The sequence below is a fragment of the Nomascus leucogenys genome, unplaced genomic scaffold (assembly GCF_006542625.1).
Source record: "Nomascus leucogenys isolate Asia unplaced genomic scaffold, Asia_NLE_v1 Super-Scaffold_249, whole genome shotgun sequence".
In the NCBI taxonomy this organism is placed as follows: Eukaryota; Metazoa; Chordata; class Mammalia; order Primates; family Hylobatidae; genus Nomascus; species Nomascus leucogenys.
In genome coordinates, this window is record NW_022095768.1 from 2,905,591 (window position 1) to 2,919,981 (window position 14,391).

A 14,391-nucleotide genomic window follows, 5' to 3' on the forward strand; every position below is an offset into this window, starting at 1 on the left:
GAAGAAGTTTTAGTTTTATTAATTTTAATTAATTTTTTTTTTTTTTTTTTTTTTTGAGATGGAGTCTTCTTTCTCTGTCCCCCAGGCTGGAGTGCAGTGGCGCAATCTCGGCTCACTGCAAGCTCCGCCTCCCAGGTTCACGCCATTCTCCTGCCTCAGCCTCCCGAGTAGCTGGGACTACAGGCGCCCGCCAACACACCCGGCTAATTTTTTGTATTTTTAGTAGAGACGGGGTTTCACCGTGTTAGCCAGGATGGTCTCGATCTCCTGACCTCGTGATCCGCCCGCCTCAGCCTCCCAAAGTGCTGGGATTACAGGCTTGAGCCACCGCACCCGGCCAATTTTAATTAATTTAAAGTTAAATCACCACAACTGACGAGAGGCTACTGCATTGGACAGCACAGCTCTAAAGGGTCATTCTTTCCTTCCCACCTTCTCAAATCATCACAAAGTTAAAACCATGATAAAAGAGAAGCCATACAATGCCACAGCATTGCTCACAGCACATATAATGTCATCTCAGTCTCCCTTCCAAAATATGTAAGACAGAGGGTTAATGACCATAATCATATGTTTAGAACCAGATCTTTAGAGTTTCAAGGCACGAAAACGTCCAACTAAAAGAGAAATCTAAAAAATTGAGAAAAGGACCAAATGTGTACAATACATAGATATTAGTCTGATTTTCCTATTTAAAAAGATTCAGGGCGGGCACAGTAGCTCATGCCTGTAGTCCCAGCACTTTGGGAGGCCAAGGCGAGCAGATCATTTGAGGTCATGAGTTCGAGACCAGACTGACCAACGTGCGAAACCCTCTCTATTAAAAAATACGAAAATTAGCCAGGCATGGTGGTACGTGCCTGTAGTTCCAGTTACTCAGGAGGCTGAGGCATGAGAATCACTTGAACCCGGGGGGCGGAGGCTGCAAGGAGCCAAGATTGCGCCCCTATACTCCAGCCTGGGCGACAGAGCAAGACTCTGTCTCAAAATAAATAAGTAAATAAATAAAACTGAGACTTTTCAAGCAGCAGTTTGAGAAAGAGAAATGTAAGATTTACGACCAAAATAATCTGTCTGAAGTTGTGAATCATTATGATATCAGAGTTCTGTTTCTTGCTTTGCTCTCAAGTATATTTACTGCCTCAAATGAGTCCCCCCAAAAAAGGCATGTGGGTGTGTGTATGAACAGACAGAAAAACTGACAGATAAGGCAAATGTGGCAAAATGTTACCTAGTAAACTTAAGTGAAGGATTTAGGGAAGTTCAATGTACTACTTCTTGTATGTTTTCTGCACGCTTTAAACTTTTTAATTATAAAAAGTTTGAGAGAGGAAAAAATACCTGCTGTCTTTGTCTGTTCTTTCATTTATGAGAGGAATCCATCGACTTGTTACCTAAAATGAAAATTAACAAGGGCTTAGCCATGATAAGGATCTTTACAAAACACTCTTCCCTTAGACCCCTAAAATTCTAAACAGAGGATCAACTTTGGAAGCACTCCACTGAAACCAACTATAGTGAAAAAAAGATCACACCTACCTTATCAATAGAATGCTTGTTGTTAACGGCATACACTATACAGATGACATTAGCCTAGAAGAAAAATTAACAAATTAATGGTATCTACAAATAATAAAAACATAGACAGCTCTTAATTAGCAACTTGTTAATATATTTGGGTGAAAGGAAGAAAAAATTTAAACGCTAAAACAAAAAAAACAAAAAAAGAATTAGCTTGCCTCTAAGAGAAAATGTTCCTAAGGACTTAAAGCAAAAACACATACTCAGTAACAGCCATAACAACAAAGAACTGCAAAAGAACTTTTGGTAATTAAGAGAATGAAAAAGGGGAGGCGTGTATCACTTGAGGCCAGGAGTTTGAGAACAGCCTGGTTAACATGGCAAAACCCCATCTCTACTAAAATACAAAAATTAGCTGGGCATGGTGGTGCATGCCTGTAATCCCAGCTACTTGGGAGGCTGAGGCATGAGAATCACTTGAGCCTGTGAGATGGAGGTTGCGATAAGGCAAAATTGCACCACTGCACTCCAGCCTGGGTGACAGAGTGAGACACGGTCCCCAAAAAAAACACAAAAACAAATAAACAAGGCCGGGCGTGGTGGTTCACACCTGTAATCCCAGCACTTTGGGAGGCCGAGGCAGGCAGATCACGAGGTCAGGAGATAGAGACCATCCTGGCTAACACAGTGAAACCCCGTCTCTACTAAAAATACAAAAAATTAGCCGGGCAAGGTGGCGGGCGCCTGTAGTCCCAGCTACTCGGGAGGCTGAGGCAGGAGAAGGGCGTGAACCCTGGGGGGCGGAGCCTGCAGTGAGCCGAGATCATGCCATTGCACTCCAGCCTGGGCGACAGCAAGACTCTATCTCAAACAAACAAACAAACAAACAAACAAAAAGAGAATGAAAAAGGCAGGCTCATAAAATCATCACTGTTTTTCTACACAAAAACCCATACCTCTGTTTTTTAAAGCTCACCTGTGATATTTCTTGATGAAGTTGTTCATCACTCTGTTCTGCTTCTACAAATGACAAAAAGTCAATGTTTCATATTGCAGACATTTTCATAAAAACTAACGGCCAAGCTAAATTCTATGCAACACCCATCTAACATCCCTCAAAATGACGTGGTGTAGCCAACACAAGGGAAAGCCAGGGGAAGGAAAAGGTTCAAACATGATAAGGCAGCTGGCACTGAAAGACAAGTCTATAAAAGGATAACTCAGGCATGGAACAGCAGAAGCATTGTGTAATAAATCTAGGCCAGCATCTGATCCAGAGTTGAAAAGGGTCAGGCAAAGGACCTCAGAAATCCAAGCTAGCAGACTGGGTGCTGAAGAGTCAGGAGCTCGGACAAAGAGTCTATACACACAGGATCAAAAGGCAGGTGAGATTCTGGGTAATACAAGCTTAAGATCTAGATAGCAGGTGGGAGTACTAATAACCAAGACCCAGAGGCAAAACTGTAGCTTGATAATGAAGTGATGAGAATTCCCCCTCTAGCATGTATCTTTAGCTAGAACTGGTCTCAATGGGTGGGTGTGCCTGCAATTCCATGGATGCAGGGATATGAATGATATAGCTAGGATAGAAAGCAAATAATTGAAGAGCAAAGCAATTACTGGCATATTGATTTAGACCACCTTAGGTTACATATATCTTCCCCTAAAAATGCCTGTTACTTCTGACATAATAACTAATATCATACATGAATTCAATGGTATTTTATACTATGCTAAATAACAGGCCATATTTTTAATATCTTTCCATATATTAAGTAATCAATGGGTTAAGGCTTCAATTCTAATACTGAGGTGAATCTAATTATATGGCTACACATATTGAAGAATAATTCTGTAAATAAATCTAGTTATGAGACTGATTGTAGCAGAAGGCATTCACCTCCCTCAGCTTCCAGTACAGTGCTGTCCAACATACAGACAATGCAAGCCACATATATAGTTTTCAATTTTTTAGTAGCAACCTTTAAAAAGGTAAGTAAAAAAGGTAAAATTAAATTTTCATTTAACCCAAAATATCAAAAATATTTAAATTTCAACATGTACTCAATAGAAAAATTGAGATATTTTACATCCTTTTTTCATACTAAGTCTTCAAAATCCAGTTATATTTTACAATTAACAGCACATTTTCATTTAGAACAGTCACATTTCAAGTGTTCAACAGCCACAGGTATTATGGAACCCAACTTAGTAATCTGGGGACGACGAACTGTCAGATGGAGGCACCAGGTGGGTATAGGGTAGAGGTTGACAGACATAAATGAGGTAAGAATCGTAAAGGATCATTTATTGCTACAGAGAAAAGACCACCTCTCTGAACATTTGTAAAAGCTCAGTATCTTTTTTCAAGTCTATTAAATTAACCTACACCTTCATCTACAAGAGGATATTCATTACCTGAGTAATCTACAATGTGTGTTGGAACTCTCTCTGGGGTGACATCAGCTGGAATGGTGATTTCTTCTGCCCGGGGAGGAACCTTCATTTACAAACAAATATAGAAAAAAAAAAACACCTTTGAATATTATCACTCAAACTTGTAACAGATGATATAAATTTATCTACACAGGTTGAGTGTTTCTTTTCTTTTCTTTTTTTTTTTTTTTTTTTTTAATGGAGTCTCACTCTATGGCCCAGGCTAGAGTGCAGTGGTACGATCTCTGCCCACTGCAACCTCTGCTGCCCAGGTTCAAGCGATTCTCCTGCCTCAGCCTCCCGAGTAGCTGAGATTACAGGCGCCTACCACTGCACCCAGCTAATTTTTGTATTTTTGTACTTTGATTTTTTTATTTATTATTATACTTTAGGTTTTAGGGTACATGTGCAGAATTGCAGGTTTGTTACATATGTATCCATGTCTCATGTTGGTTTGCTGTACCCATTAACTCGTCATTTAGCATTAGGTATATCTCCTTAGTAGAGACAGGGTTTCACCATCTTGGCCACGCTAGTCTTGAACTCCCGACCTTGTGATCCACCCGCCTTGGCCTCCCAAAGTGCTGGGATCACAGGCTGAGTATTTCTAAGCCCAAAATCTGAAATCTGAAATGTTCCAAAATTCTAAACTTTTTAGCACTAACATGATACTCAAAGGAAATGTTCATTGGAGCATTTCTGATTTTCGGATTACGGAAATGTGCAATTAGTAAGTATAATGCAAACATTCCAAAATCTGAACAAACCTGAAATGTGAAACACTTCTGATCCCAAGCATTTTGGATAAAGGATGCTCAACTTGTATTAGCCCCTCTCACCAATACCCATTTGTTGTATATATAAGTGTTTACATTTGTGCTTTACCACAGATGCAAATATATATTAAAACTGTAGGATAAAAACATTCAGATCTGACACAGACTCAAAGGATTCTTGGATTAATTTGGTGTTTCAGTGTCAGATTTTTAAAATATGTTGTTTTCATTCTATTTTGTTGAAGGCTGAAGATACTCTGCAAATGAGGAGGTATTTAAATCCACAACAATCTGCAAATAAACCAACAGGTTATCAACATTCATTTCCTCTAGAAAATAATGGACTGGCTTACATAAGCCTTATGTTTGTTTGCTTGTTTTTCATTTATTTATTTCTTTTTTTTGAGACAGAGTTTTGCTCTTGTTGCCCAGGCTGGAGTGCAATGGCACGATCTCAGCTCACTGCAAGCTCTGCCTCTGGGTTCAAGCTATTCTCCTGCCTCAGCCTCCCAAGTAGCTGGGATTACAGGCATTCACCACCATACCTGGCTAATTTTGTATTTTACTAGAGATGGGGGTTTCACCATGTTGGCCAGGCTGGTCTTGAACTCCTGACCTCAAGTGATTCGCCCACCTCAGCCTCCCAAAGTGCTGGGATTACAGGCATGAGCCACCACGCCCAGCCAAGCCTTATGTTTAATGATTCCATTTTTCACAAGGACTGATTTTTTTTAAATTAATTAAAAACCCTTCTAGATTACTTATAATCCCTAAAAAGGTGAAAAAATAAATTTTAAAAAACCAAAAACACAAAACCCTTATCCACAATCAAGAGGACTATGCTAAAACAATTCTAAACTAAAACTCTCACAGAAAACTTTTAGGTGTTATACCCAGGGTAATTATAAATTAATGTTACTGATTCTACAAATAATGCATGAAAATATACTTCATTTCTTAAATTAAGTAATTACTTATTTAACCATCTTGTCTAAGAGAAAAAAAAGCAAAAAATAATAATAAATAATCTTTTGGCAGCTGTAAATGCTGAAAACACTACCACATGATACGTCAAATTCCTATTTGAACAATGAAATTATACAGATATTCCTATCTAAACTAGAGTAAAGGAAGGATAAATGTAAACTGTGACACTAATGATACCTATTATGCAAGAAAGAGGGTAATTTGAAATCATTTTCATCCCATTGCACAAATTTCATTCCCTATAACTATATGCTAACTTTATGTAAAGTTTAGCCAACAGCTCCTCACTCCAGAGCTTCCAAAATGTAAATTTATTGCCAGTAATAATAAAACCACCTTACTACTTTTGGTGGCACTTCCCTGCTATTAAGTTTATCTCATTTGAGACCCATAACAATCCTTTGAGGTAGGCAAAGGTGGAATGAGTTCGTTTCATCATTTGTAAAATGAAGCAGGTAGATCATATTAAAGGTTTTCAAATATATGTATCATAATTCTAGTGGTTCTGACAAAAACACCTCATAGACCAGGGAGTGTCAGGCAGAAGGCAAGTAGGGATTCACACCTTTCCCCTTAACTTCAACTCACGGAATGCTCATTATCTTTTTTATATTTTGGGTTTATGAGCAGCATTTTATTTTTAAGAAAGGGTTACAGAGCTTATATGACATTTATATCCCTTTCAGCTTCCATTTTATAGATGAGACAACTGAGACACAGAGAATACAAAGGTCCTAGACAAAGTCAAAGGAAGAAAACGCAAAAGACTTAGGTGAACTTAGACACAGGCTGGTTATTTCTCCTATAGTGTATTTCACAGATATAACTGATAAGCAAATATTAGCTTTTTAAAGAGTCTCAACTGGCAGGGCACAGTGGCACATGCCTGTAATGGCAGCACTTTGGGAGGCCGAGACAGGAGGATTGCTTGAGTCCAGGAGTTGGAGGTTGCAGTGGGCTATGATGGCACCACTGCACTCCAGCCTGGGCAATAGAGTGAGACCCTGTCTCTAAAGAAGGGAGAAAAAAAAGTCTCAACTGTCCAAAACGAAGCACATAACACATGCTAAAAGAGACAGAGTTCAGTTCATTTTAATTTGATTTTGATACATTTTTTAAAATTTAAATATGGAAATCAAAATGTTTACCTCTTCTGGAAATTCTTCACTGACCAGAGACATAATCAGTGATGTCTTCCCAACTCTAGCTGTGAAAAGAAAAATCGTTTCTTTAATAAAGTGTTTAGGTTCTACATAAGCTCAAGTTCGACAACCACATAAGGAAGTCTGTTACTCATTAGCTAAAATCTAAGGCATCCAAATTATCAAGTTGTAGTACAATACGTAAAAGTATATCTTTATGTTTAGAAAAGTCACATATACTCGTTTTTAAAAACTTGCCAAAATATATTCTGTAAAAGTACAAATCCCTCCTAACATCCTCTACTAACATTTTAATATTCTCCCAGATTTTTCCTATACTTATATTAACTTGCAGTATTTTACCACAATGGAATCATAGTTATCACACTACTTTGCAATTTTCTTTTATCACTTAATTATGCATTTGGGCAGTATTTCATGTCAGTACATAAAAACTCCTAGGAGAAGAGAAGACAAAAGTTACTGGTTAATGGGTACATAGTTTTTGTTGAGGATAATAAAAAAGTTTTAAGTACAGATAGTGGTGATGGTTATAAAACATTATGAATAAATTTAATGCTGCTGAACTGTATACTTACAAACAGTTAAAATGATAATTGTTACATGTATTTTAACCAATTTTTAAAAGCAGCAATAATAAACCCATTTTATATTAATATTTTTTTAAATCTTTTTTTTTTTGTGAGATGGAGTCTCACTCTGTTGGCTAGGCTAGAGTGCAGTGGCGCAATCTTGGCTCACTGCAATCTCCACCACCTGGGTTCAAGAGATTCTCGTGCCTTAGCCTCCCAAGTAGCTGGGATTATAGGCATGTGTCATCACATCCAGCTAATTTTTGTATTTTTAGTAGAGACAGGGTTTCCTCATGTTGGCCAGGCTGGTCTTGAATCCCTGACCTCAGGTGATCTGCCTGCCTTGGCCTCCCAAAGTGCTGGGATTACAGGCGTGAGCTACTGCGCCCAGCCATCCTGCATTATTTTTGATAGTTGTATTAGAATCCACTGTATGATGTATTATAATTTATTAAAATACACGCTTAACAAGGAACATTGGAATGGTTTCCAAGTTTTAACTTGTTTTTTTTGATTCAGGGTCCCACTCTGATTGCCCAAGCTGGAGTGCAGTGGTGTGATTTTTTTTGGCTCACGGCAGCCTCGAGCTCCCCAGGCTCCGGTGATTCTCCCACCTCAGCCTCCCGAGTAGCTGGGACTACAGGCAGATGCCACTACAACCAGCTAACTTTTTTGTATTTTTAATAGGGACAGGGTTTCGTCATGTTGCCCAGGCTGGTCTCAAACTCCTGGACTCAAGCAATCCACCTGCCTCAGCCTCCCAAAGTGCTGGGATTACAGGTGTGAGCCACCGCACCTGGCCCTAAGTTTTCACTTTTATAAACAATGCAATAATTAGTATTTCTACAGAATAAATTCCTAGAAGTAGAACTCAAGTTAGTGCACAAGATCTTTTTTATTTTTAACTGATGTTGTTAAATTATCTCCAAAAACAAATAAACCAATTTACATCCTCATAAACAGAATATCAGAGTGCTCATTTCTCTGCATCTCTCCATTCTTTCTTCCATAGAGCATCATATTTAAAGGGTTAGTAACAAGGTAAAAGCAAAGAAAGTCTCCTGTTACATTTTCTATTCTACCAATTTTTTTATACACAAACTTTAAAATCTTAACTTTTATTATGAAATTTGACTTCTATTCCCATCACTTTCTGATCATATAATTACTATTGTTAGACATCCAAGTCATCAACTAAATCCTTTTGTGAATCTAGAGGAAAACAGTCCACATGCTTACTAATCTCTGCCATTATCAACAAATTACAGTTTCCAAAATCAAAGTCTAAATATAAAAGAAATGAAATTTTTTGAGTTAAGAAAAGTCACATTCCCTTCTTAAATGATTAAAAGTAAGGGTGAACACAAGTCAAGTCTCTGGGAAAATAATGAATGTCTGGAACACAGGAAGGAGAGTGAAAACAGCTTAGAGAGGGCTAAGAACAACCAAGTACCGCTGGTATACGGATAGATTAGATGATTTAACAGGTGTCTTCTAGCTCTGATTTCTACAGGCCTTTTCAATTGACTTGTGTGAGAAGGTTTAGGCCTTTTTCAAATGGCTGAACACAGGTCACATTTCACGGAGTTCTGATGACATCCGTGAATCCGTCATCATAGAACTGCTAGAATCTAGTTAACAATGTCAGTTTATTCATTTCCCCAGAAAATTTTCAGATAAAGAACCTGGGATCCAGAGACAGTCATTTTCTCCAAGTCTTACTAAAAGATTAGTTGCAGATTTAAGAAAATAACCCATCTCCTGATGGCCAAGCCAATGCTTTCTCTTTCTTGTGCCATACTTTAAAAAATATTGCTAATACAAGTTAACAACACCGAAAGGGAATGGTGACCTCTAAAGCCATGCATCAGAATAACTTATGAGGCTTATATATAATATATAAAAATATATTATATATATAAATATTATATATTACATATATGTGTGTATTATATATTACATATATGTGTGTGTGTTTGTATATATATATGTGTGTGTGTGTGTGTGTATATATATATATATATATGTCTGGTGCAGTGGCTCATGCCTATAATCCCAGCACTTTGTAAGGCTGAAGTGGGAGGACTACTTGAGGCCAGGAGTTCGAGACCAGCCTAGGTAACATAGTGAGACCCTATCTCTACAAAACAGTTTTTAAAAAATTAGCCAGGTGTGGTGGCACACACTTGTAGTCCCAGCTACTTGGGAGGCTGAGGTGGGAGGACTGCTTGAGCCCAGGAGTTGGAGGCCACAGTGCACCATGATCTTACCATTGCACTCCAGCCGGGGGTGACATGGTGAAACTCTGTCTGGAGGAAAAAATATATGCATGTGTATGTGAGAGAGAGAGAGTGTGTGTGTGTGCATGCGCACTTTTCTTTTTCTTTTTCTCCTTTGAGATGGGGGTCTCTGTCACCTAGGCTGGAGCACAGTGGGATGATCATAGCTCACTGTAGCCTCAAACTCCTGGGCTCGAGCAATCCTCCTGCCTTAGCCTCCTGAGTAGCTAGTACTACAGGCCATGCCGCCACATCCAGTGAATTTTTTAATTCTTTGTAGGGACAGGGTCTCACCATGTTGCCCAAGATGATCTTAAACTCCTGGCCTCAGGCAATACTCCTGTCTTGGTCTCCCAAGTTGCTGGTATTATAGGACCCAACCAAGATTTTCAATGTAGATGAAACAGCCTTATATCAGAAGAAGATGCCATTGATAGCTAGAGAGCAGACATCAATGCCTGGTTTCAAAGCTTAAAAGGATAGGCTGACTCTTGTTAGGGGCTAATGCAGGTTGCTGCCTTTAAGTGGAAGCCAGTGGTCATTTGCCATTCTGAAAATCCTAGGACCCTTAAAAATTATGCTCAATCTGGCCAGGCATGGTGGCTCACACCTGTAATCCCAGCTACTCGGGAGGCTCCACTAAAAATACAAAAATTAACTGGGCATTGTGGTGGGTGCCTATAGTCCCAGCTACTCAGGAGACTGAGGCAGGAGAATGGCGTGAACCCGGGAGGCGGAGCTTGCAGTGAGCCGAGATTGCACCACTGGACTCCAGCCTGGGCGACAGAGCGAGACTCTGTCTCAAAAAAAAAAAAAAAAAAAAAAAAAATTATGCTCAATCTATTCTGCCTGTGCTCTATAAATGGAATAACAAAGCCTGGATGACAGCACATCTGTTTAGAGAATGGTTTACTGAATATTTTAAGCCTACTGTTGAGACCTACTCCTCAAAAAAAAAAAAAAAAAAGATTCCTTTCAAAATATTACTGCTCACTGACAATACACCTGGTCACCCAAGAGCTCAGATGGAGACGTACAAGGAGATTATTTTCGTGCCTGCTAACGTGACATCCAGTCTGCAGTCCATGGTTCAAGGAGTAATTATAACTTTCAAGCCTTATTATTTAGGCTTACTATTTACAAGCCTATATATAGCTGCCATAGATAGTGATTCCTCTGATGGATGTGGGCAAAGTAAACTAAAAACCTTCTGGAAATAATTCACCATTCTAGATGCCATTAAGAACATTCGTGATTCATAGGAGGAGATCAAAGTAACATTATCAGGAGTTTGGAAGAAGTTAGTTCCAACCCTCACGTGACTTTGAGGGATTCAAGACCTCAATGAAGGAATTGCAGATATGGTGGAAATAGCAAGAAAAGAGCTAGAATTAGAAGTGAAGCCTAAAAATGTGACTAAACTGCTGCAATCTCATAATAAAACTTGAACAGATGAAGAGTTTATTATGGAGCAAAGAACGTGGTTTCTTGAGACAGAATCTACTGGTGAAGATGCTGTGAGCAATATTGAAATGACAACAAAGGACTTGGAATATTACACAAACTTAGTTGATAAAGCAGCAGTAGGGTTTGAGAGGACTGACTCCAATTCTGAAAGAAGTTCCACTGTGGGTAAAATGCTATTAAATGGCATCACATGCTACAGAGAAATCTTTAGTGAAAGGAAGAGTCAATCGATGCAGCAAACATCATAGTTGTCTTATTTTAAGAAATTGCCACAGCCACCCCAGCCTTCAGCAATCACCACCCTAATCAGTCAGCAGCCACCAACCCTGAGGGAAGACTCTCCACCAGCAAAAAGGTTACAACTCACTGAAGGCTCAGATGATCATTAGCATTTTTTGACAATAAAGTATTTTTAAATTAAGGTATGTACATTTTTTAGACATTACATTACACACTTAACAGACTACAGTACAGTATGAACATAACTTTTTTTTTTTGAGATAGAGTCTCGCTCTGTCACCCAGGCTGGAGTGCAGTGGCACAATCTTGGCTCACTGCAACCTCTGCCACCCAGGTTCAAGCGATTTTCATGCCTCAGTCACTCGAGCGGCTGAGATTCCGAGCATGTGCCACCATGTCTGGCTATATTTTTTTGTATTTTTAGTAGAGATGGGGTTTCGCCTTGTTGGCCATGCAGGTCTCAAACTCCTGGTCTCGGGAGATCCGCCCACCTTGGCATCCCAAAGTGCTGGAATTACAGGCATGCGCCACCGCACCTAGCCTATAAACATAACTTATATGCACTGGGAAAACAAAAAAAATTTGTGAGCCACTTTACTGTGGTAGTGTAGAACCAAACTCACAGCATCTCTGAGGTATGCCTGTTTATTTATTTATATATGAGTACAGACTAACAGATTCCTATATCATCCTATTATTTTATGGTTTGTCATTATTTGGAGGTTCGAGTTCCATTTTACTTCTAAAAATGACATTTATGCAGGTATAAGTCAACATGTGCAACAGGATCCCATTTTAAAGATAAATACGTATGTGCATAGAAAAAACCCTGGATGAATATATTATACTAAAGTGGTTATCTTGGAAAATAAACACAAAGTTTTTGTAACTAGAAAAGATCAGTAACTTTTTTTTTTTTTTTTGAGACAGGGTCTCTCTCAATCACTCAGGCTGGAGTGCAGTGGCACGATCTTGGTTCACTGCAACTTCCGCCTCCCAGGTTCAAGCCATTCTTATGCCTCAGCCTCCTAAGTAGCTGATTATAGGCATGTGCCACCATGCCTGGCTAATTTTTGTATTTTTTTTTTTTTTTGAGACCAAGTCTCACTCTGTCGCCCAGGCTGGAGTGCAGTGGCGCGATTTCGGCTCACTGCAAGCTCCGCCTCCCGGGTTTACGCCATTCTCCTGCCTCAGCCTCCCCAGTAGGTGGGACTACAGGTGCCTGCCACCGTGCCCAGCTAATTTTTTGTATTTTTAGTAGAGACGGGGTTTCACCGTGTTAGCCAGGATGCTCTCGATCTCCTGACCTTGTGATCCGCCTGCCTCGGCCTCCCAAAGTGCTGGGATTACAGGCATCAACCACAGTGCCCAGCCCTGTTTTTTGTTTTTTTGCTGTTGTTGTTAGTAGAGAGGGAGTTTCACCATGTTGGCCAGGCTGGTCTTCAACTCCTGGCCTGAAGTGATCCACCTGCCTTGGCCTCCCTAAGTGCTGGGATTACAGGTGTGAGCCACCACGCCCAGCTTATTTATTTATTTTTGAGACAGGGTCTCACTCTGTCGCCCAGGCTGAAGTGCAGTGGCGTCATCACAGATCACTGTAGTTTTGACCTTCCAGGCTCAAATGATCCTCCCACCTCAGCCTCCTGGGTAGCTGGGACTACAGGTGTGCACTACTATACCTGGCTAATTTTTTGTATTTTTAGTAGAGACAGGGTTTCACTATGTTGCCCAGGCTGGTCTTGAATTCCTGGGCTCGACATCCACCGCCTCAGCCTCCCAAAGTGCCGGGACTACAGGTGTAAGCCACCACGTCCAGCCTCAGTAAGTATTATTTTTAAAGTCCATTTTTGGTATTAAAAATTGGGATGTTAGGCTGGGCACGGTGGCTCACCCTGTAATTCTAGCACTTTGGGAGGCTGAGGTGGGTGGATCATGAGGTCAAAAGATCAAGACCATCCTGGTCAACATGGTGAAACCCTGTCTCTACTAAAAATACAAAAATTAGCTGGGCATGGTGGCACATGCCTGTAGTCCCAGCTGCTTGGGAGGCTGAGGCAGGAGAATTGCTTGAACCTGGGAGGCGGAGGCTGCAGTGAGCCAAGATCACGCCACTGCACTCCAGCCTGGCGACAGAGCAAGACTCCATCTAAAAAAAAAAAAAAAAATTGGGATGTTAAAAATGACAACTAAAATTTACCCAAAAGTTGACAGGTTAAATGCATTCTTTCATCCTTTGATAAATATTTCTTGAGCAATTCTATAAGGCAGGCACTATTTTATTTTTTTTTTAGATGGAGTCTCACTCTATTGGCAGGCTGGAGTGCAGTGGTGCAATCTTGGTTCACTGCAACCTCCGCCTCCAGGATTCAAGCAATTCTCCTGCCTCAGCCTCCCTAGTAGCTGGGACTACAGGTGCACGCCACCACATCTGGCTAATTTTTGTATTTTTATTAGAGACGGGGTTTCACCATGTTGGCCAGGATGGTCTCGATCTCTTGACCTCATGATCCACCTGCCTCGGCCTCCCAAAGTGCTGGGATTACAGGGGTGAGCCACCACGCCCGTCCGCCAGGCACTATTCTTGATCCTGGGGATACCACTGATCATGGCCACTAGGTCCTCTCTACTTTTACATTACATTGTAACAGACTTAGATAGTTACCACCACTATAGTTAACATTTTGTTTTTTTTTTTTCCTTTCTTTTTTTTTTTGAGATGGAGTCTTGCTCTGTCACCCAAGCTGGAGTGCAGTGGCACGATCTCAGCTCACTGCAACCTCTGCCTCCCAGATTCAAGTGATTCTCCTGCCTCAGCCTCCCAAGTAGCTGGGATTACAGGTGCACACCACTACGCTGGCTAATTTTTGTATTTTTAGTAGAGATGGGATTTGACCACATTGGCCAGGCTGGTCTTGAACTCCTGACCTTGTAATCTGCCCACCTTGGCCTC

General features: G+C 40.3%; 1 protein-coding gene across 9 annotated transcripts in view; it reads right to left on the minus strand.

The window, feature by feature from the left end:
* RHOT1 (ras homolog family member T1) overlaps positions 1 to 14,391 on the minus strand; it is a 111,871-nt gene that overhangs the window by 73,039 nt on the left and 24,441 nt on the right. For all 9 annotated transcript variants that reach the window (XR_004028940.1, XM_030807906.1, XM_030807902.1 and 6 more), the window contains exons 2-6: positions 6,869 to 6,927; positions 3,940 to 4,021; positions 2,498 to 2,541; positions 1,540 to 1,593; positions 1,342 to 1,394 (exon numbers count right to left, since the gene is read on the minus strand). Coding sequence is in view for 8 of the 9 variants with exons in the window: in XM_030807906.1 (XP_030663766.1) it covers positions 1,342 to 1,394; positions 1,540 to 1,593; positions 2,498 to 2,541; positions 3,940 to 4,021; positions 6,869 to 6,927 (292 nt within the window). In the remaining variant the exon portion in view is untranslated. The remainder of the gene's footprint in view (positions 1 to 1,341; positions 1,395 to 1,539; positions 1,594 to 2,497; positions 2,542 to 3,939; positions 4,022 to 6,868; positions 6,928 to 14,391) is intronic.